Genomic DNA, 24,775 nt, shown 5'->3' with positions numbered 1-24,775 from the left:
CCCGCATTAACCTTTACTCTGATGAAAGAGGAGAGTGGAATTTCCTAGTCCTTTTCTGGCAGAAGCCCATATCTGCTGTGACTTAAAACGCTGTAGAGATGAAGTCATCAGTAGTTCACAATTTACGCTTCACTGTCTCATTGTGCATAAAGCCAGAGAAAGATGTAAAAAGAAGCAAGAGTTCTAACAGTACTATGAATATTAACTGACCTATGCTCACGTTTGAGACTGTAAGTATACAGGAATTTCAGCAAAAGAAATATAATGCATATATCTAGAAAAAGGTGGTATAAATCTTCTAGAATATTCTTTAAAAGAAACTAAAGCACAAACTGCTCCAAGTAAACTATCGTCAAAACCTCCTTGACGTAATTTATTCATAAAAGATTAGCAATATAATTATTTAAAGGCTTAGCTTAACACTGATCTTGGACAAGATTAGTCTTATGTTTAAAGTAGTATATTTTGGACCATTCAGAAAGGTCAAATCAACATGTTTGGTTGCTTAACCATAGAAAATAAGACACTGGCAGTTAGTTACCTCATAAAATTACCAGTAACAGGAATCTACAATAAGAAGCTAGTTTTTCATATCCCTGTCTTACTTAATTATATTATTTGCTAACTTCCCAGGCCACAGAAACAATGAAACATGTGGATACATGTTTCCATGACATAATGCCACTCCTTCTATTCTTTCATCAAGTGTTCATAATAGAATCACTTCACAATCATGTTTATACAGGACAGATGCCTCTGACTCTCCAACAATTCATTCTGTAGAAATACCCTTTCGACAGGTTCTAACTCCACTACTTTCCTTTAATGGATGAACATTACCGACACGTGGGCAATGACTCCCATCCCTGATTCTCTCCCTATTAATGCACCACTAACCTACGCCCCTGGAAACCCGTCCGATTACCCCCAATTCTCAAGGACACTGAGGTAAAATCCCTTCTTTTAAAAAACAAACAAAAGAAGCCCTTCTGGGCCAGATGAACCTGCAACTCATATTCTGACATTTGCATTCTAAGCTTTCATTTCTTACTTTTCTGAGAGAAAGCTGTGGCGTTGACAGATGGGCAAAGGAGGAAGGGGAGAAACAATAAAGAATTTTTTTACTGAGCGAGCGCGGATGCCTGCCCTCGGCCAATAATCCCAAACAAGCCAGGCGAGGGGGGAACTAAAGATCTTTTTCTAATGTTCAGAACGTCGTGGTGGTCCCGCACCAATCCTTTTCCTGAAAACTAAAGCAGGGCCGCCGGGGGACCGAGGCGTGGTGGTGGGCGCGCGCGGGGGCTGAGGGGTGGGGAGGCGGTGAGGGGGGGTGCGTGGGTACACAGATGCGCCAACTATCCGAGTTAAGTCCCTTGTCCTTGAAGGAAAAGAAGCTTTGCGGAGCGAGGTAGTCCGACTCCCACCTGGGCCCGCCACCCCGCGGACTGCAATTGATGGGCTGCACCTGTCATCTCAGAGTTCGGCGCATCAGAAGAAACCAGCAGGCGGGACAAATGCGAGGGTCGGGAGGAAACGTTTCCCAGGATTACCACCAGACCGGGCACTTACGGCGTACACCTGTCGCTGTACTCATTGGCGATGGTTTCGATGCCGCCACTCCTCGCTACTGCAATGTAGCAGTTGAGAAAGCCGAGGTCAATGCCGACCACAGACATCCCGCCGCCTAAAGGTAGGGGTGATGGTGCAGAAGCCCTCGGTGCGGGGACCGCGTCCTTTTCTGGGCTGTTGCTCCTGGAACTACGACTCCTACGAGAAGCAAAGGAGAGATGACCCCAAGTCGCTGCGCATTAAATCTAGGGCAGCGCGTCGGGGAACCTTGGAGGAAGGGAAAGCCGCCCGCGCCGCAGCCTTCGCCGCCCAGGTCTCTCTCCACTGCGGTTCGGCAGCCTCCAACCGGCAGTTACTGGGGTCTGCGCCTGCGCGCTCAGCCGCCCGGGCGGCGCGCGAGCTGCCCCTTCGTGCCCGAGGCTGCTCCTGGCCCTGACTTCGGCCTCTTCCGTCAGCGCTCGGGCAACGGCTGCCCGAGGAGCTGCGGGTTCGAGAAAGATCTGGAAAATGGAGGCGGCTAAGCCAGCAGGAGTGGGAGGGAGGAGAAGGGGGAGCGGGGAGGATCAGGCAGGAGAGGAGGAGGGGAAGCGGAGCCGGTTGGCTCGCCACCGCGCGGCTTCAGGGCGCACTGCGGCTGGACGAGGTGCGAGCCCCGGCCCGGCCAGAGGTTTGCCCACGTGTTTGGAAGAACCCCTTTGGGTTGTTTTGGCAACTGGGCATCGGCGTGCTGCAGCCGCAGGGCACTACCCGGGCCTGCCCGGCGTCGGGCGCGCAGCCTGGCGGTTGCTGGCTCGGCGCCGCCGCCTCGGTCTTTTCCTCCGAGGGGCCCGCCCGCAACACCAGCACCTACCCGACGGCCTCGCCGCCCCGAGGGGCCCATGTGCTGCCAGCCAGCGCGCTTGCAGTCCCGCCGCGCGGCCCCGCCGCCCGCCCGCCGCGCCCAGCTCTGTGAGGTGGCGCCCATTGTGCGGCCGCCGGTGGCCTCGCCTCGCCTCTTCCCCAGGGGCGCGCGGATCCCGAGGGAAAGGGGTCCTATGTTGTGTGAAAGCCGACTGAACAGTTTACCCCAGCCTAACAAGGGCTTGAAACACCAAAAAAAAAAAAAAAAAAAAAATGTCAAGAAACAACACGCATGCAACTCTCCCTTGGTATAACTTCCCTCACTTTATCCTAAAAGGAGCAGCCTCCTCCACTAACCCTTACTTACCTCTGAAAACCAGTTTTACAGGACAGTAATATTAAGTGTGTGTGTCCTGTGACACCAGGCAAGCCTGTGCATAGCCGCCACCCTTTGGTCCCCAGAGAAGAAGCCTCCAGTAGTTCAAGTGGCTTTCTTCTTTTGATCAGGATAAGTAGTGGTGTCTGAAATTTAACCAAGTTATAGTTAACACTTACAAAGTTTGGCTGCCCTGTTCCTTTTCATTCAATTCTTCCTGAGTGTTTTCTTCCTTCTTGTTCAGTTCTTTGTGGGTTTCCTGTTCCTTGTCATTTGGTTCTTTGTGGTCCTGTTGGTCGTCGTTCAGTTCTTCGTCGGTTTCCCATTCCTCGTCATTCGGTTCTTCATAGTTCTGTTCCCTGTCATTCAATTCTTCCGGGATTTCCTTTTCTTTCTTGCCCAATTCCTTGTGTGATTCCTGTTGCTTCTTGCTTGATTCTTCATGTGTTTCCTGTTTCCCGTTTGTTGGTATCATGAGAAAGACTTTTTTACGAGGTTTTTTCATAGGCTCATTGTCCTTATTTGTCCACTTCTTAAAAGAACTGAGACTTTTTACCACAATCAGTGCTGCAATAGCAGCAGCAGCAAGGGTGGCTATAGCTCCTGCTGCTGTTGCTATGAGGAACATGAAATCCATTTTCAAGGGCGGTACTGAGGAAACTGTGATGTACTATAATGTTCAGCAATGTTTTGGCTCCGATCTGTCTTCATTAAAGAATTACATCTCTCTTCCATCTCACAAGCACACAGGAAACATGGTAACTCCCGACGACGACGCCATCCTCTGTCCTCTCTGCGGCAGGTGTCACGGCCGCGTCTCCCAGCAGGCAGTGCGTGAGCAGGGCAGGGATTGGGTGCTGCTGCTCGCAATAGAACCCGGGCCCCAGTGCTGCTGGGCGGCCCCTGGCGTGTACCCACTCTCAGTTCCCCTTGTAGCCCCCGTCCTGTTAGGCCTGCCACCATCTATTTATTCTAGAATATCCTGAAATTCTCCTAGGACCATTTAGTTCTCCATTGCTCTCTGTACAACTTGAGAGTGTGAGAATAATTTTCCTATTAAAAAACACTTAAAAGAGCAAAAAAGAAACAACTGGGGTCAGGAGCAAGAGATTACTATTATTATTCTTTATCATTTCTGGGAGGAAATGAGACCACCTCCTGTCTGAAAGCATGACAGGTTTGGTGGGTCACAAGAATTGGGTTGTGGTCCCAGCTTGGTCTAACTTAACTAGTGGTAGGACCTCTGGCAAGTTACTTAACTACCAAGCCCTAGGTTTAAAACTTGTTAAAATGAAGAAGATACATGTAACTATAAGACTGTTGTTATTATTGTATAATGTGAACATAGTCACAGTGCCTGGCACCAAAAAGGCCAATACATGGTAGATATGCCCAGCTGCTGTTGCTGCAATGTAGGGATTTTGTGGAGTTACGTATATTGATCAGTGAGTGTATCCAGCAATCCTTCTGTATTCTTATAACTTCTAGTATTCCTAGAGATTCCTGGATTTTCTGTATATAGAACCATATGGGCTGGGAAATAACTAATACTTTTTCATTTTTAATCTTGTTTTCTCTTATGTTGCCTATCAGTAGTACAATGAAGAATACAAGCTGTAATGGCAAGCATTCTTGTTTTGTACTTAACATTAAATACATCCGTGTTGACATTACAGAACCTGAATTTATCCTCTTTTCCTTGCTAAGCAGTTTCTCCTAAGTGGATACTAAAATTTAACAAATGCCATGCATCATCTATATTTTGAAATGATCTTTTTTTTTCTCATCAGTTAATGTGGTGAATAATATGAACAGATTTTCTAATTCATATTTCCGAATAGATTTCTAATTGCTGCACTCCTAGGATAAACCTGTTAGGCCATCCATGATGGTTCTGTTTTAGATACATTTGATTTAGCTTGTGATTATTTTATTTAGAATGCTTATATCTGTAAGGTTTAATTTTCCTTTATTCTTCTTGCTAATATCAAGATTATACTGGCTTAATTAAAGAAGTTGAGAATGTTTCCTCTTTTTCTTTTCTCTGGTCAAGTTTTGCAAAGACAAGCCTGAAAACCATTTTGACCTGGAGTTTACAAGCAGATTTATGACCATGGGTTTAAGCTTCTTTAGGGGATATAGTCTATGTTTTCTATTTCTTGTATCAATATTTATATTTTTACTGAAAAGTGACCATTTCATCTAGGTTTTCATGTTTGTTGGCATAAATTTGATTATTCATTAAAAAATATCCCTTCTACAGCTATATGTCCAACTTTCTCAATATTATTTGAATCCCTTTTCTTGGTTCCTTATCAGCTTTACTGATAATACTGATACTAGAGAAATGTGTCTGTTGACTTGCAATTACTGCGCTCCAGAATTAAGCAGACGTACCTACCTAGTTTGGAGAAGGAAATGGCAACCCACTCCAGTACTCTTGCCTAGAAAATTCCATGGATGGAGGAGCCTGGTGGGCTACAGTCCATGGGGTCACCAAGAGTCAGACACAACTGAGCGACTTCACTCACTTACTCACCTACCTAGTTATAGTAATACACATAGTTTTGTATACATTGGGATCTGCCCCTGAAACATTTTAAGGAGGAAGAAACCAAAATGTGTGCAGGTTCCCAAGAACACTGATTATCCCCCAATTTACCAAGTTATGTTACCTCTCCCACCCAAAAGTCTTTTATAGCCAGAGTTTGTCTAAGTTTACCAATATGTTTACTTCACTGCTTTTGCATCCCTCTTTCCATCTGGGTTCAGTTTTCTTTCAGTAATTGTTTTAGTAAAGGTCTCTGAATGGTGAACATTTTTGTCTAAAAATGTTTTAACTTAAAAAATTTTCTTGTATTGGAGGATAATTGCTTTACAATGTTGTGGTATCTCTGATTTACCTTTTGAATAATAACTTGGTTGCCAATAGAATTTTTGATTGACAGTAACTGTCCCTTATCTTTTAGCATCCATTATTATTGATGAGTCTAAATATTGTTCCTTTCCAAGTTACGAGTTTTATCTCATTATTTCATTTTATTTTGTAGTTTCATTAGGATGCATCTAATATGGATTTTATTAGGCAAAATCTACTCAGAATTTTTTTTATTAACCTGAGGATGGATGAACTTTTTAGGTTCTGGAGAAGTCTCAGTCATTGTCCTTTGATTACTGCCTCTCACCCCTTTTCAGTGTCTTCTGGATCTATTAGAATGTGTAGGGACTCTTTAACTTCTATGACTCTTAGGTCTTTTCATCATGTTTTTAATTTCAAACACTCTACCATTTCTAGATGTTCTTTCAAACATGACTCTTAGCTTTTTGTCATGTTTTTCATTTCATTCATTTCTAGATGTTCTTTCAGACTTGCCTATTCTTCTTTTAACTACACTATTTGTATTATTTTGCTTCCTTTAAAACTTTATTCATCATTTTAAACATTCTAAGTCTAGAGCCTTTTAGAGTATTTTATCACATTTTTAGTTCTAGGGGTGCTAATTCTGATTGTATAATACCTACCAACTCTTCCACAGAGTGCTTGTTTCCTCGTATGATTTGTTTTCACTATAAATTCACCTGCAATAAGGTTGTTTTTTCTGTGGGATATTTTGTGTGCCCTGGGTCACAGAAGTGTCCCAGAGAGGTTTTGTTATTTGTTTCTGTCAGAGCCCTGAGGAAGTCTCACTGGTCCTAGAACAGTTTTAATTATTCAGGTTGGAGTTCCTGTATCACAGATAGTGTTTACATATATATTCTGAACTTTTTGTTGTGACTCAAGCCTGGGGGTTTTGATTTCTCACAGATGACTTTCCTTTTTCCTAGTCATTGCTTTGAGGTAGTTGGCAATCCTCCCTATGTATTATGGTCTGGTGCCTATCTTAGTTTCTCCTTTTAAATAAAACGCCTTCCAACCTTTCAGCTTTATTGTAGAGTCATGTGGTTGGTAGGCACAGCATGTTGTTTCAGTCCCCTAGGTAACATTTCACTTTCTTTTGTCCTAACTATATACATGTTCCAGCCTTCAAAGAATACACTTTTGGTCTGGTGATTTAGTAATTAAATTCCTGTTTGCTCTCTATGGATGCCATTCAGGATTTTAAAGACTTTTTGCTTCTAAGCATGTCCCTGAACAAGCTGAAAACTTTTATCTTTTCTTAGTTTATGTTTGTATGGGACACTGTTACTGTTTTATAATTTTAAATGCTTTGGTCCATCTTAAATCTTCCTTTTTTGTAGTAAACAGAATTACTGATAATATAGAAGGAAACAAAAACATGTATCTTGTTATTTAACTTTTTGTGTTACGTTTTGTGTTAAGTTGACCTCTGCAAGAAATCATGTTAAGCGTTTTCAAAAGAGTTAACTTTTTTCCTCAAGTGATAGCACCCAATAGACTACAAAGTATACTTTGGATTATTTTCCTTGAAATATACTTTGCCCTGTGCACCAGGACGTTCACTCACTCTGTTTTGGTTTTACCCACTCATTGCCTCATAAAATCTTTCTACAGTTTATTCCCACTAGCTTAATATTCCTTTACCCACTAAAACTTGTAAAATCTTGGGGATTTCAAATGTACTATCTTCTATAACATTTCTGAAAAACCAAACAGACTCCTGTACAAAACCCTGAAAACTCTGCTTTCTGTCTTTAAGCCAGTTCCCAATTCTGATAAAAATTTGGTTACTCTCTGCTTATTAATAATGTTAGCATCAAGGAAAATAAGGCTCAGGCATAGCCAGTTTTAAACTTTTTTATTTTCATCAATACAAAGTATACAAACTAATTTTCAAGGGGATAATTTTTGTTCTAAGATACATTCACATTTAACAAGATTTTATTTATCTTAAAGATAAAAGCTAGCATATATGCCATCTTTATATCTTTCACTTTCCAACTACAGGTTTACAGTGTCATTAAAGTCATTATCATTTTTTATAATCAGATATAGAATCTGTGCTTATTAAAAACTATGATACCATAAACACTATACATAGTAATAACCTGAGCTGCTTTAGTAGAGATACTGTAGAAGAAAGCTTACTTATGCCCACAGATATCATGATGACATCTCCTGATAAGCTTTTAAGAAATATTTGTCATATCATATGATTTCAAAAGATAGGGAGACAGTTAAAATAATATAATTTTAAAAGAAGATACTTTCATTTCTTAGATTTTAGCATTGTACATTTTACCTTATCACAAAAGTAAGAAAAAGATTTTAAACTAATAAAAATAACACGTACCACTTAAGTAAAATGTCTCATTAAAGTGAGTTTGAATCTAAACAGGAAAGAAACTGCATTTATCTGCTTTTTTAGTATTTAAATTCTTGAAAAAAGCCTTTGCTTTATTGCAGAATTAGCACTTTAAGAAATTACTGACAGTAGTAACACTATCAAAACGTACACAAATGGCAGCTATGTAAGTTGTATGTCTAAGAAGTTAACCATATCCATTTCTCAATTTAATCGCCTGATGAACTACCTCCAATATCAATATTAAGGAGGTCTTTAATTTTATCATACAATACCAAGACCAAAGCACCCCCTGTACCACGAAGGATGTTGGAGAAGGCACCACGAAAAAATGCACCAATTCCTTCCTGTTGGTATATCTTCATAAAGCAGTCTAAAGTTCCTTTATATTGCCGTTCAGCCTCACCACTCTATATAAAGACAAACAGTTTGCCATTATCTTAGTATCTTTTATCATAAGACAGATTTTATGTAGCACCAAGGATACATTTAAATTAATACTGTGTTGAATAAGTATGTTTGTTGAGTTAACAGTCATATATTGAATACTGTCTCCACTGACTGGAGAATACTCATACTTTTTCAGGAATACTTGAAAAATGGCCAAATATTAGGCTTAACAAATTTTAAAAGATGGCATCACATAACATGATTTTATCATTTCACCACACTATAATTAAGTGAGAAATCAATAGCAACAAAAACAAAAACAAAACTAGAAATATATTGCATTTGGGTGTTAAGAAAAACATATCTTAGAAAATTTTTAAAACTTACTTATAACCCTAAAATGCCTCAAATAAATTTGTAAGATGTAGCCTGAGTGGTAACTTGAACCACCAGAAAAAAAGGAAATAATGCAACAGAAAGAATAAAAAATAAAAACTTATTTGATATACTTTGACCAATGTGTAGAAACACTATTTCAGGAAAAACAAGCAAAGGCTCTTAAATTATTAGAAGTGGCAAAGGTAACATCACTGCAGATGACCCAGAGATTAAGAGAGAGCAACATGATACTATGAACAACTTTTATGACAATTATTTTGAAAACTCAGAATAAATAATTTCCTTAAAGGTATAATTTACCAACAGAATAGGAAAAAACACTGGAATAATACTAAATTTGTTACATAAATTCAATCAGTTGTTGAAAATCTCATAAATTAGAAAACCACATATCCAGATGGCTTTATATGTGAGTTCTACTAGTCAATGAACATTTAGTTCCAATCTCACAGAAACTATTCCAAAGAAGAGAAAAAGTGGGGAGACTCCCCAACATATTTTATAACGATTGCATAGGCCTGATACCAAAGTTAGACTAGGATAATACAAGAAGGAAAAAAATATCAAGCTTATGTCAGAGAAACAATGGATACAAAAATCCTGAACAAATCCCAGCAAATCAAACCTAGCAAAGGGTACAAAATATAATACACCATAACCAAGCTGGATTGATCCCAGGCATAAAAAGTTGGTTTAGCTGTGGAAAATAGATTAATGTAATACATATATTAATACATGAAAAGAGAAAATAATATGACCATCTCAATATAGAAAAAAAAATGACCACCATTCATGATTAAAAATTACTGTAATCCAAAACAGAAAGGACCAATCGTAACATAATAAAGGATAACTGAAAAATTCACAGCTAATTATTAAACTTTGTAACACTGAAGGCACTTCCTGTAAGACAAGGAACAAAACAAGGTTGCCAGTTATTACTTCTTTAATATAACACTGAATCAGAGGTCTCAACCAGTACAGAAAGGCAAGAAAAGGAATAAAAGGCATAAGAATTGATAAGAAAGGGGGAAAAAACGTGGTATATTTGCAGATTATATCACTGTGTAAAAAAAAATAACTTCAAAAGGTATACATACTGATAAGTATTTGTAATAAGGCTTAACAAAGTTGTGGGCTATAAAATCAAAATGCAAAATTTAAAGACGACTGTCACGAATTGTGTCCTCACAAAATTCATATATTAAAGACCTAACCCAAGAACCTCAGACTGTGACTATATTTGGACAGAGTTTTTATAAAGATAATTAAAGTTAAATGAACTCATTAGAGTGGGCCCTTACCCAAAATGATCATAAGAAGAGGAACAAAAAGGACCATGAGAAGACAGGGAGAAGGCCATCTACAAGCCAAGAAGAGAGGCCTTCAGAAGACACCAACCCTGCTAGACTGTTAGAAAATAAATCTCTGTTGTTTAAGCCACCCAGTTTTTGGTACTTTGTTATGGCAGTGGTACTATGTTTTATATATATAACAATGTACACATAAAAATCCACACCCACAATTTTTTTATGAATTATTTTGACAGTAAGTTGCAGCTACAGTTGCCCCTTAAACATTTCAATGTGAATTTTCTAAGAATAAGTATATTGCCCTACATGCCCAAAGTAGTTATCAAAATCAGACAATTTAACATTAATACCAAAACATCTACCTAACTCAATTTACAAATTAATTTTCTATTTTCAAAAGTTTTTCAGTTAAACCAGAGCTAGATATAGATAACGGAGAAGGCAATGGCACCCCACTCCAGTACTCTTGCCTGGAAAACCCCATGGATGGAGGAGCCTGGTAGGCTGCAGTCCATGGGGTCGTGAAGGGTCGGACACAACTGAGCAACTTCACTTTCACTTTTCACTTTCATGCATTGGAGAAAGAAATGGCAACCCACTCCAGTGTTCTTGCCTGGAGAATCCCAGGGACGGGGGAGCCTAGTGGGCTGCCGTCTATGGGGTCACACAGAGTCAGACACGACTGAAGTGACTTAGCAGTAGCAGACATAGATCAAGAGGAAAACAGATATAAAAGAAACAACTTTAAGGATAGTCCATATGAAGCAACAGGTTAAATAGGTTAGATATGCTTTACCCTTTCAAGGAGATCCAACTAGTCCATCTTAAAAGAAATCAGTCCTTAATATTTATTGGAAGGACTGATGCTGAAGCTGAAACTCCAATACTCTGGCCACCTGATGCAAAAAACTGACTAATTGGAAAAGACCCTGATGCTCAGAAAGACTGAAGGCAGAAGGGGACAACAGAGGATGAGATGGTTGGATGGCATCACCAACTCAATGGACATGAGTTTGAGTAAACTCCAGAAGTTGGTGATGGACAGGAAGGCCTGGTGTGCTGCAGTCCACGGGGTTGCAAAGAGTTGGACATGACTGAGCGACTGAACTGACTGATGGTCCCTTTCATGTGGCCCAGTGGGTTCTTTCAAGACCATCCTGTAGAGGATAATGAGGACAATGATAGTAACCACACTGCACAGTATTAGTTTGAGAATAAATGAGTTAAAGTGTAAAATACTGAGGACAGTTCTGCCACATAATAAACACAGCTTTGCTGGCTTCATTATTTTCACTTGCCCTTATGAAAGCTATCATATATGGGTTATACTGAAATACTTTTTAAGCCATACCTTTAGGAATGTTTTTTCCCCTCTGCTGAGAATGTTCTCTCACTATCTTGAGAAAAAGCCTCTTTTCTGAGATTTAGCTCTTTAAGAGGCCATATCTGATCACTTTTAAGCACATGAGTACCCCTCTCCTACTGCATTCCTGGAACTTATGCACATTTCTATTTAAACCATTAATAGTATGCTTTCAATAGTATGCTATGAGTTTGGGTGCAGGTTCTGCCTTATTTTATTTGTGTCACTGAAAGTGTCAGTCACTCAGTCGTGCCCAACTCTTTGCAACTCCATAGACTGCAGCCCACCAGGGATTTTCCAGGCAAGGATACTGGATTTGCCATTTTCTTCTCTAGGTGATGTTCCCGACCAAGGGGTCAAACCTGGGTCTCCTGCACTGCAGGCAGATTCTTTACTGACTAAGCTACCAGGGAAGCCCATTTGTTTCACTAGAGCTTGGTGAATAGTCACTCACTTATTTGCTAAAGGAATGAATATAATAAGTATCAGCAATGGAGATCAACAGTATCAAAATTTTGGTCTGGGGATTTACATTTAGGATATACATCATAATAAATATGTTTTCCTCCTTGGAGTTAAAATTATTTACTTTTACTAAAATATACTACAACAAATGATTACATATGTCAGTGGCCTGTGACTGGGCTTATTCTACTTAATCTAATATTCAGTTAAGACAGACACATTCTCATCTAATCCCTGCCATGCCCCTCCACTCTCCAAACAGTAATATACACTGCAGGAGAGAAAGACATTGCTGTTCTGATAGCAGACATGGAAGAAACTTTGCTGGATGATGACTCACTGCTTATGACAGGAATCAAAACAAAACATATCATGTATTAATTTTAGTAATAAAATGAAGGGCCTATGTCTTTTAGTCAAATGTCTCTAAATTACACTTGAATATCAGAGAGATTAGAAAACTCAATTAAGCTTACAAATAATATAAAATACCTGCATCATCATACGTCTTCTAACTGTGTCAAAGGGATAAGAGAGTATTCCAGAGCACGTAGTCACAACTTGAGCAATGAAAAAGGAGACAAGAAAAGGTGTCTCCTTTGGTTTTGGTAATAAGCCCTAGAAAAGAAAAATTATCAAATAACCATCTAAATTTCCAAAATACCTTAAATTATTAAGTCAAAGGAAAATTCATATATATATATATATATATATATGAAAGAGGGCTCAATTATATTTAAAATGCAATAAAAAAGTTGGATTTAGTATGGAAAGATTAAAATAATAGCAGGAGATCAATAAGAAAGGAGAACCCCACACATGGCTATATTTTTAAAGTTTATTTGAAAAAGAATAGTATATCTGCAATTATAGGAGATTTGTTATTAATAGCACTGAAAACGAGAGGAGATGGCAGCCAGTGACCAAAAAAGTTCTTCCATTGTTCTTCCTCATAGAGTTGGAATCAGGATGAAAGAATGCCTATTACTATTGACAGATGACATTTGATAAGCTTTAAAGCTCTAAGCTAGTGAAGACACATTTCTAAATTTTACAACTACTACGGCTTATAATAGAGAAAAGCAGAGGGAGAGTGAACATAAATTTTTCTACGATTAAATAAACGTATATAATATCCTGTAATTTCCATTAATCTGTCTGTCTAAAAAATACACTACTAACTAAAAGCAATATGTCCAGACTGTAATAAAAATGACATTCAACTACAGTTGTACTGAACAGGGAGAGCAGAGATAATATATGACACCATCATAAAATTTCCCTCAGGTTTTAATCTTAATAGTAAATAATACTGATATTAATTTCATTGCTTCTTTTTAGAAGCATTATGATATAGTGATTAAGAACATGGGATCTGTGCTTGCCACATAAATTACTTGGCCATTTCTAGATTATTTATTTTTAAAATGGGATATATTAAAAGCTCTCATAGTGTTTGGATATAAAGTCCTTAACAAGGTTCTTGAAACTAAGTAACAGATCAAAAAATGGCAGCCATTATTACTATCTCTGTTTCCTACCTTACGGAAGCACTACTAACATCTGAAATGAAAAGGCAAATAGCAGAACCTGGAGAACAATACAAAATTTAATAATACCCAACAGATTACTGAGCTATAGTAGCATATTTATCATATTTAACTATTATGCCTTGCCTGTTTTCCAATGATGATAGTAAGCTGACAATATGCATGTAAAAAAGTGATAACAAAATGAATGTAAAATTAGAAAATAACTGTTAGAAGATGCCTACCTATATACCAAATATTCAATTATGATATAAATCTAATTAGCATGTTTTCTATTTGAGTCTTCCAGTCCAAGCAGCACAAACACTTTATGTCTATGCTTTATATCCAAATTCAGGTTCATAATGGAGTTATAATTTAATTAGGTTATGGCAAAGTCATGATTAAACAGAATGCTATAATGTCTCTTATGTCATCATTTTGATTTCTATAATTAAAGTAAACATACTTGCTGAACATATTACTAATTAGAACAACAAAAAGAAACAATTTTTTTAACATATACTAAAGTATCAAATTACCTTAACTGTGTCATAAGCTCCAAAATAAGAAGCTCGGTACACAATGATGCCTTGAACTGAAACACCAAACCCTTGGTATAAACCAACAATTCCATCTGATTTTGCTATTTTCATAATACAGTCACCTAAACCCTTGAACTGTCGCTCTTCAGGACCTAAAATACAGCCATTTAAAATTTATTAGCAACATTATAATCAGATAAACACTTTAATCAAAGTAAATTAATTAAACATTTTACAGATTTAAATTACCTGGTACTAACACTTAGAAATCTTTCTAACAAACAAGGCACAAATCGAAACCTTCCCATTCATTTAATAATTAAGATGTCAAGTAGTATCAAGATATTTTAACTGCAAATATTAATCTCTTATATAAACAATCTAATTCAAGCAATCTGACTGGCTTAAAACATTTCAATAAAATTACCATTCAATAAAGTTACTAGTTAGCATTCAGAAAATACTTAGGCATTAAAAACGTCTACAACTTGCTTCAGTTGAAGAGCAAAAGGACAGATAAAACAAAAAGGAAAAGCTAAAAACTAGTAACTTTAAGGATTATTAATATTTTAGATGCGGTGTCATATATTTCTAGTGTTTGATGGGTTTTGTTTTTAATTTTCCCTTGACCTAGAAATCTTTGATAACATTTTAGAATTATATATAGAATACAATGTTTCAAAATAAGGTTCTTCCAATTTTGAGAGAAAACAAAACTATAGAATTGAAATTAAACCAGGATGCATGTTATTTTCATTTTCTTAACAAGAAAATCTGGACTGCCAGTTAAACATGATAGATCAAACTTCTCATCTTTGTCCAAACTGTCATCCCTTCTGAGGCCTTTTCTCTGATCATTTATCTAAAATTGACATCATTCTCTTCTCCTAAATTTTTTTTCCTAGCATTTATTGCTAAGTGACAGTAGATTTTAGTCATTTTTTCCTTTTTTTATTACTATAATCTCCACTAGACTGTAAGGTACATGAACCATGAGCTCCATGATTAATATGGTGTTTCTCAAGCAGGACCTACTTTACTGGAGGCACCAAATAATACTTGTTGAATGAATCTCTGCTTCCTTGAGAAATTCTATTAAAATAATAATAAGGGAAAAACAGGTTTAAAGCAAAAAAGAGTACATGACAAGAATAAAGTTCACAAATTTTGGCAAGATGGAAAGGAGGTGGAAGAGTGGTAACTCACTCAGAGTGAGCAGAGAAAGTTGAAACCTTTCTTGCAGAGGGAGATACTGTTGAAAAGAGAACTACATGTCTCCAATAATCACAGAAATTTAAAATTAAAGGAATTAAGTACTGTTGTGGTAAGGCTCCAATTTGTGCTGGAGTCACATGGGGCCAACCTTCACAATTACTGAAAAAGACACACAAAGATACATCATTGTGAATGTCAAATCATCAGGGATATAAGGTAATTAAAAAGAAAAAAACACCAAATGGATGATGAATGCACTGTAGGGGGGGCCTGGAGGCCCTGGAGTGGGAGGGCCTGGTGGCTTCTGTGGAGGCTTTGGCAGCGGCACTGGTGTCCAGGGCTGAGGTTGCAGAGCTTGCAGAGGCAAAGCCAAGGGCATCACCAAGCTGGACCACCTGGTCAAGGACATGAAAATCAAGTCCCTGAAGGAGATCTATCTCTTCTTTTTGCCCATCAGGCTATCTGAGATCATTGACTTTTGAGATCATTGACTTTTTCCTGGGGCATCCCTTAAGAGAAAGGTTTTAAAGATTATGCCTAGGCAAAAGCAGACCTGTCCTGGCCAGTCGACCAGGGTCAAGACATCTTGCCACCACTGGGGATTGCAAGAGACATGTCAATTTGGGTGTCAAGTGCTTAAGGAGGTAGCCACTGCCATTCATGGGGCCACCATTCTGGCCAAGCTCTCCATCGTCTCTGTGCTGTGAGGCTCCTGGAGAGACAAGAACAGCAAGCCCCACACTGTCTCTTATAAGGTGACAGGCCGCTGCTGTGGCTCCGTGCTGGTGCGCCTCATCCCAGTCCTCAGGAGCACTGGCACTGTCCTAGCCTCTGTGCCCAGGAAGCTGCTGCTGATGGCTGGAACTGACGACTGCTGCACCTCTGCCAGGGGCTGCCCCGGAACCTTGGGCAATGTTGCCAGGGCCACTTCTGATGCCATTTCCAAGACCTACAGTTATCTTACTCCTGATCTCTAGAAAGAGATGTTGTTCGCCAAGTCTCAGTATCAGGACTTCTCTGACCATCTCGTAAAGACTCATACTACAGTTTCTGTGCAGAGGACCCAGCCTCCACATAGCCACCAGATAGTTTTATATGAGAAAAATATAATGAATGAAGCCAGAAAAACAAGAAAGAAAAGTCATATACAGAAGGATCAGCAGTAAGAAAATGATTTCTTAAGAGCAGTATTAGAAACTAGACTCCAGAGTAATGCTTTCAAAATTGTGAAAGAAAATGATTTTAATTCCAGAATTTTACATATGGCCCAATATTAAAAGAGTGAAACAGACATTTTCAGATAGCCAAGATCTCACTTTATCTCCTATCCACCCTCCTTAGAAAGCTATCAAAAAATACATCTACCAAAACAAGGGTGTGAAGAAACACAGAAAGATGTGATAAATAAGTAAGGACAGAGGAAAAGGGAATCTAAGGTGAGAGTTATACATGTAACCTAGAAAGGGGCCACAGTCAAGACAGGTAAATAAGTGCATGAAGGGATCTAGGGGATGGCTCTCTAAATAACAAAAACAGAAACAAACCAGAAGTTAAAGTGCTCTTTGTGGCTTACTTTTTTGTTACTATAGTGTTGGCCTTCCTTTCCCTAGTTTAAAAGAAAAGAAAAAAAGTAGTAATCTTTAGGCTCTATGGACTTTACCATTTGGTTGAGAATAAAATTTTTAGGTTGAATACAACACTACTGTTAAAGCATAACTATGATAAATAATACAGTGTTCAAAACCACAAAGAAGGAAGAGTTAGCATTTCTAATAATCCCGTACCTTTTCCAATATCAGCACCTAATCGGGTTCGGGCAAAATCTAGTGGGTAAACTACACATAAGGATGTTGCCCCAGCAGCTCCACCAGAAGCCAGGTTTGCCAAAAACCACCTCCAGAACTGAAACATAATTAAAAAGTAGTTATTAAACTATAGAATCTGATTTTTAAAAATCCTTTATTTTTATAAGGTTAAAAAGCCAGATTTACAAGATGCTTTTATAAAATAAACACCTAAAATAAGCATGTATTATCAACCAAAATACTTCATGTCCACGCAGGCTTTGTTTCTTACCAGGCAGTCTAGGAGATACAGGCTAGATGCTGATATATTGAAATTCCAAGATATTTTAATATCCTCCAGCAAAAGTGGCCCAGATTAGCACAAGAAGCCACATAAGATACTCCACTCTTTAGACTGTATAAAGCTTTTTATTAATAATATATCTTTTTATTACTAAAATGTTAGGTATCTGTGGAGGCCTCATCCATATCAGTTGCATGGACATTTAGGTTGTCTACATTTTTCGAGGCCTTAATTCTTAATTCATTTGTTTATTTCACAAAGCAAGTCATGGGGCCTTGTCCAGAGTAAGAGTAATGCATTCAATAAATATTTGTTTAATGAAGGGTACTTGGACTCCCACAGTACCTTTTAACGTGAAACTCATAAGTTCTACTGTACAGATAGCCATGTTTCATAATCACATAGAGATAATGAGACCAGAAGATAGCTAATCCATAGTTTGTAAGATGACATGTAACCTGGCAGAAAAAGAGGAGCTAGGCCACAGTTTAAATCTTAGAAATGTGAATCTAGAAATTCTAGGCCAGTTAGTAGTAGGGACAGAAAAGGAAAAAACATTAAATAATGTTTTTAGGTTTCAGTCTACTTTGAGACTGTTGAAAGCTACAGATACTTTCCCAATAAAAATCTCACATATATAAACACAGTTTTATTGTAAAAGTTTAAGTTATTCCTCAAGTTTGCATGGATCTCAGGTAAAGAACCCCACCACCACTTGAAAGGTTAGTAGGAATCACTATGATATTAACACTGAACTTAAAAGAAATAAAATGTAGGGAAGTAAAAAAGATGGGCAATAATGAGAAAATGCAGAGCAAATAGATACACACAAAATACCAGATCATTACAGACAGAGATAGACTAAATGACCTGGGAGACAAAGATAAAGAGTATATAGTTTGATCCCTACAGCTGCCTGTGGTTCAAATTCCACTGCAGTAAATATGTCTTTTTCTTGAAGTAATTTCTCTGCTTCTTACAAGCAAATAGGCCAAATTAAATAGGCTACGCAGCACAAAGATTTATAAAGTGCATCTTAAGTTCAATTTAACATTCTACTTTCTTCCTAGATAAGAGAAAGAAAACAGATCTATAACTTTCTGGGTGAATGATTGTATAATTTACATAATTTACTATTCAAACAGGGACCCCTCTGATAGTGAAAGTGGGGCCAATGAGAAAGCAATGCAGGCAAGCACAAAATGTATAAATGGTATGGCCAAACTACTAGGGGAAGGAAGGCAGGAAAGGTTAAGGAGGATGGAAGGAGGAAGGAGACAAGAAGACTCCATGCTGAATGATAATTCTGCAAGTGTTTCCATAACAGATAAAGTCTGTCCCTCCACAATTAAGCTTGAAAATAACACAGACCCAGAAGTTGTTTTTTAAGTTTGTAATTTCAGATATTACTATACTGTAAAAGAGGGCTTCCCAGGTGGTGCAGTGGTAAAGAATCTGCCTGCCAATGTAGGAGATGAAAGAGACGTGGGTTCAATCCCTGGGTCGGGAAGATCCCCTGAAGAAGGAAATGGCAACCCACTCCAGTATTCTTGCCTAGAAAATCACATGGACAGAGGAGCCTGGTAGGTTACAGTCCACGGGGTAGCAAAGAGTCGGACACAACTGAGCACCACCACCAAACTATAAACGGAGAGGGAGTGAAAGCAATCAGGAAAGGAGAATAAGAGGGTTTAGGGGGTTTGGAGGAAAATAATCCTATTCATTTTCAACTGTTGACAAATAGATGATAAACTGCCTCCAAGCACAAATACCTGGGACCAAAGTTCTTTCTAACAGTTTGTGTGGGCATGGAAGAGAGCAGGAAGCTCTAGTCTCCGATGAGGGCTGTGCTGGTAGCTGCTTAGGAGCAGCAGAGACGTATTTTATGCCCAGGTTCAGCTAACACTCATCTAGTTTAGTCACCTCAGCTGAAAGAGGAGTAAGAGTATGGTAGAAAGAACTGAATTTGGGAATTAGAAAGACATGAACAAATGACTAGGGCAAATGCTTTAAGCTCTGTCTTGTTTTCCTATCTGTACGTTTGAGGTAAAAATAACTACCTCAAAGGGCAAGGTAAAAGTTCAGTGAAAGAGTATATAGTAGGCACACACCTCCCTACCATGGTTATTTTTTAAAAACCTTTTACTCTGACATAATAGCAGATTAACATGCATCCTAGTACATATGAAGTCTATAAACTTTTCAAGCAATTTTCCCCAAAGATAATATCTAGCATAATTACATGTGTGCATGCTCAGTGGTTCAGTCGTGTTCGACTCTTTATGACCCTACAGACTGCATGTAACCTGCCATCCTCTGTCCATGGGACTCTCCAGGCAAGAATACCGGAGTGGGTAGCCATGCTCTCTTCCAGGGGATCTTCCCAACCCAGGGATCAAACCCAAGTCTCCTGTGACTCCTGCATTGCGGGAGGATTCTTTGCCCACTGAGCCACCGAAGCCCAGCATAACTATAGTAGAGGAAATTAACATTGATGGAAATCCACCTTATTCAGATTTCACAAGTTTTACACACTCATCAGTGTGTGTATTTAGTTCTATGCCATTTTACCATATGTGCAGATTCATATGACCACCAATTATCACAGTGGACAGTTCCATGATAAAGATCCTCCATTTATGGACCTCTTTATAGCCACCTCCCTCTCTCCTGATAACCACTATTATGTTTTCCATCTCTATAATTTTCTTACTTCAATAATGGTAAATAAATGAAATCAGAAAGCAAATATTTTTTGAGATTGGTATCTTTTCAGTTAGCATTCAAAGTTGCTGTTTGTATCATGTTTGTTCTTTTTTAAAACTATATGGTAAAACTTACTGTTTAGGCATTTTAAGTGTATAATTCAGTGGCATTAAGGACAACACTGTATAAACATCATTACTATTTCTAGAACTTTTCATTATGCCAAACATAAACTCTGTACCTATTAGAGAATCTCCCTCCCTCTTACCCGTGGGAACCTCTATTCTACTGTCTCTATGAATTTGCCTTTTCTAGATCCCAAGAGGATCAGACAATACTTGTTTTATTAAAACGTGTTTCTCTTTATTGCTTAGTGATCTTCTATGGTGTGATGTACCACAGTTTAAGCATTCACCTGGGACATCTGGGTTATTCCCAAATTTTTGTCTATTATGAAACAATCTTCTATGAACATTGTATACTTTGCTTTTTTGTGAACAGAGGTTTTTTTTCTCTGGGATAAATGCCCAAGAGTTGGACTGTATGATAAGCATATGTTTAGTTTGTAAGAAACTGTCATATTCTCTTGAAAGCGGCAAGATCATTTTACATTCCCACTAGCAGTGTAAAATTCAGCTTCTCTGAATCCTTGCCAACAGCTAGTACTGTCACCAGTGCAGCCAGCCCAAGAAGCATGTAGAGATATTTACTGTGGTAGACCAACTACTTTTAAATCACATACACTGACTTGTTTTTTCTATCTTCTATGTTTCTTTGAAAACCAGATAAGAAACCCAAAATACTGAATTTTCATTTTCAGGGTTTTTTTTTTTTTTCACTTTTCTTAGGGCAGGAACAGAGATAGGAGAAAATTTTGATGTCTAAGGGCAGAATTAGAAGGGTCATTAGTAGCCAAATTTAACAAATAATATATATTTAAATATTACATATTACTTTTGACTGAATATCTTTACATTCTAAATAAGACTGCATGTTCTTTCTTTTTTATTGTTCTTTTCTTATCTTTTGGCCACACCTTGCAGCATGTGGGATCTTAGTTTCCCAACCAGTGACTGAACCTGTGCCCCCTGTATTGGAAGCATGGAGTCTTAACCACTGGACCACCAGGAAAGTGTTAGCATATTCTTTAGAAGCATACTAAAAATGTTTTTACCTCAAGCTCTACTGATTTGAAATTTATTACAGAGTTTTAACAGAGATCAGAGTTAACTGAAACTTTTAGAGCCATGTTATTTACACTGTTAGGGCCAGATGTTAGTAACATAAATTTTCTAGTTAATTCTCGAGTTAATTGCTCCATCTGGCTTAGTTTTACAGGAATTATCTTTTGGGGGAGATAGGGTGGAAAATGTTCAGTAAAGGGTTAATTCAGCAGGCTTGTGTTGCCCAAACCCTGCACATACTGAAAAGATCTCCCTCCTTGACCAAACTCAAAGGTTCCTTTGAGGAAACTTTCTGAGCCCGTGGAATATCCTATCTAGTAAGACTGTCTTTATATGCCAGAAGCTTTGGCAATACCAGATAGTTTATACTAACATTGATTTATGGTGAACACCCCTTTGTATACTTGGGGCTTTGGGCTAAACTATATCAATTTGACCTTTTGAGTAGGTGGCAGCTGTAGCTGGAGACTGAGTAGCTGAGTCTATTATACATGCCTATGAAACTGACTCCCCTCCCACAAAGACCTGACCACCACGGCTCAAGTGAGCAACCTTATCTGACAGTATATTATATATGTTGTCTCACTTTATTGCTGGGAGAACTAAGTGCTGTCCAGCTGAGTCTACTAGGAGAGGACACCCAGAAGCTTGCACCTAGTTTCTCTTAGATTTTGTCCTATGTGCTTTTTTAACCTACATCTTTTTGCTGCAATAAACCAGGAGTATAATAGCTTTTCTGAGTTCTTTGAGGGCTAGTGAATCACTGAACATGAAGACAGTCTTGGACTGATACAAGTCCGTAGTCAAAAGAAGTTCCAACTATTACAAGTTCCAACTCAAGATCCCTTAGTTATTAAATTTGTGTTAAGAGGTTTATAGAAACTTGTAAAAGTTAATATAATTCTAAATTTCCATATGTAATTTCTATGACTTAATACATATTATAATATGCTAACAGTTATTAATGCTTTAATTATTATTCTTTCCACTACTTAAGCACCTCCTCCCCAAATAAAACTCCACAGATTTTTAATGGATAAAGAAGATGTTGTACATATACAATGGAAAATAACAGCTATAAAAAAAGAATGAAATAACACCATTTGCAGCAACATGGATTAACCAGAGATTATCACAGTAAGTGAAGTAAATCAGAAAGAAATACGGTATCACTTATATGTGAAATCTAAAATATAAAAGAAATGGACCTATCTACAAAACAGAAGTAGACTCACAGACATAGAGAATAGACTTGTGGTTGCCAAGGGGTATGGTGGGGTGAGGGAGGGAAGGAGGGGGGCGTTGGGTTAGCAGAAATAAAATACTATATATATGATGGATAAACAAGGTTCTACTGTATAGCATAGGAAACTATAGTCAATATCCTATGATAAGCCATACTGGAAAAGTATATTAAAAAGAACGTATATATACATGTCTAACTGCTTCACTTTGCTATACAACTCCAATACTTTGGCCACCTCATGCGAAGAGTTGACTCACTGGAAAAGACCGATGCTGGGAGGGATTGGGGGCAGGAGGAGAAGGGGACGACAGAGGATGAGATGGCTGGATGGCATCACCGACTCAATGGATGTGAGTTTGAGTGAACTCCGGGAGTTAGTGATAGACAGGGAGGCCTGGCGTGCTGCAATTCATGGGGTCACAAAGAATTGGACGTGACTGAGCGACTGAACTGAACTGAAATGAACTGCCTCACTTTGCTATACAGCAGAAATTAACACAATATTGTAAATCAACCATGCTCTAATTGGAAAAAAATACCTCAGGTAAGACAAATCCAACTACTTCTTAGAAAATTTTAGAGACATTAAAATATAATTACCTGCTTTTTCTAAAAACAGAACTACCATATGATCCAGCAATTCCACTCCTGGGTATATGTCCAAAAAATACAAAACACAACTCAAAAAGATACAGGCACCCCAATGTTCATAGCAGCATTATTTGTAACTGCCAAGGTTGTAAAGGTATGTAATCAATCCAAGTGTCCATCAACAGATGAATGGATAAAGAAGATGTTATATATATAAAATGGAATACTACTGAGCTATAAAAAAGCAAGAAAAATTTCTATTTGAGCAACATGGACAGACTCTGATGGTATTATGCTAAATGAAGTAAGTCAGAAAAAGACATACACTTCATGATATCACTTCTATGTGGAATCTATAAAATACAACAAACTAGTGAATAAAACAAATAAGAAGCAGATTCACAGATACACAAAACAAACTAGTGGTTACCAGTGAGAAAAGGGAAGGGGTGCAGATAGGGGTGTGGGGGAAAGGGTTACTATGGGATAATTTGAATCACATATGTGAAACTGTTAAAAACTGTAAAGCACTATATAATTTAAAGAATCTTTCATTCAATTAAAAGTAATAAAAAATAATTACCTGTTTTTCTTTATTAACTCCAGACATGAACAGTTGTTTGTATTTGTCTTTGAAAGCAAAGTTTAGAGCTTGTGTTGGAAAATACCGGATTACATTTGCCAAATTGCCACGCCAATAACTGAGGAAACCTACAAAAGAAAGCATACTAAATATAAACTTGTATTATTATTAAATAATTTGCATAGTTTTAACAAACTTAGCTGTTTGAACTACCTAAAACTTACATCTTTTCCCATGAGAAAAAAAAGAAATTTACATGTGTCTCCAACTGAAGGAAAAAAGGCTGTGTTAACTCCAAGCACTCCATTTCAATTTTGTTAATTTCCAATAAGAAGCCTTGACTACCTAAAAACCTATGGAAAGCATTACCAGCTGAATATAGGTCTCTTCACTAATAGAAAAACAGAGCTTACTAGTACTCATAAGAGAAGTTTAGTCTCATTTCAAATCATAAAATACAATTCCTATGGTGACAAGTCTGTTGGAACAAAATTGTGTTGTATATATACTCCTGAGAATGAGATAAAAGAGTCTTACCTTTATATTTTATAACCTAGCCAAATAAAAGGAATTCACAATTCAAGGCAGTTTCCAGAGGCCTGACGAAGAGACAGGAGGAAACTTTCAAGGTTAATAATCTTCCCAATTCAAATCTCCATGGACTAAATGACCAAACTTTATAATTCAGTCACTGTGTTACCTGATAAGTCAGAGCTGCCTTTATAATCCTTTAGCTGCCCCAGAATACAACAGGCGATCCCTCCAGGACCCATAGTTGTATTTACAGATGGTTGAACCCTGCTACTCTTAAGATAGCTCTAGTCCCAGCTTGGAGAAAAGAATACCCATAAACAGTCTCCTAAAGATAAAAATTTGAATGAAGATAATCTCAGTTGACTGCGCCCAGTGCTCAGAAACTGAAAGTTGGATCAGATAAATACACAGAAAGATATTTATTTATTAAATAAATAAGTATACTTTGTGGGAAGTAAAATTGAGTATTAGTGAATCCCAAGGTGAATGTAAAGCAGCTGTATAGAGACAATTAAGATGTATATTAATGGCCAAGACATAATCTTTTCAGTCCTCACAGCTGATTCAGTTACCTG

At 37.9% G+C, this 24,775-nt stretch overlaps 2 protein-coding genes and 1 pseudogene across 2 annotated transcripts in view; 1 reads left to right on the top strand and 2 right to left on the bottom strand.

The window, feature by feature from the left end:
- HSPA4L (heat shock protein family A (Hsp70) member 4 like) overlaps positions 1–2,097 on the bottom strand; it is a 62,206-nt gene extending 60,109 nt beyond the window's left edge. Inside the window, exon 1 of the mRNA XM_027567315.1 lies at positions 1,570–2,097. Within this exon, the coding sequence (XP_027423116.1) occupies positions 1,570–1,676 (107 nt within the window). The 5' untranslated portion in view covers positions 1,677–2,097. The remainder of the gene's footprint in view (positions 1–1,569) is intronic.
- Positions 2,098–7,528: 5,431 nt separating this feature from the next.
- SLC25A31 (solute carrier family 25 member 31) overlaps positions 7,529–24,775 on the bottom strand; it is a 28,632-nt gene continuing 11,385 nt past the window's right edge. The window contains exons 2-6 of the mRNA XM_027567312.1: positions 23,667–23,794; positions 17,053–17,170; positions 14,051–14,205; positions 12,472–12,597; positions 7,529–8,459 (exon numbers count right to left, since the gene is read on the bottom strand). Of these exons, the coding sequence (XP_027423113.1) occupies positions 8,259–8,459; positions 12,472–12,597; positions 14,051–14,205; positions 17,053–17,170; positions 23,667–23,794 (728 nt within the window). The 3' untranslated portion in view covers positions 7,529–8,258. The remainder of the gene's footprint in view (positions 8,460–12,471; positions 12,598–14,050; positions 14,206–17,052; positions 17,171–23,666; positions 23,795–24,775) is intronic.
- On the top strand, positions 15,229–16,669 carry LOC113875144 (annotated as a pseudogene).

Source organism: Bos indicus x Bos taurus, chromosome 17 (assembly GCF_003369695.1).
Source record: "Bos indicus x Bos taurus breed Angus x Brahman F1 hybrid chromosome 17, Bos_hybrid_MaternalHap_v2.0, whole genome shotgun sequence".
NCBI lineage: Eukaryota > Metazoa > Chordata > Mammalia > Artiodactyla > Bovidae > Bos > Bos indicus x Bos taurus.
The sequence above is the reverse complement of the archived record's forward strand: the minus strand, read 5'-3'. Positions and strand labels throughout refer to the sequence as shown.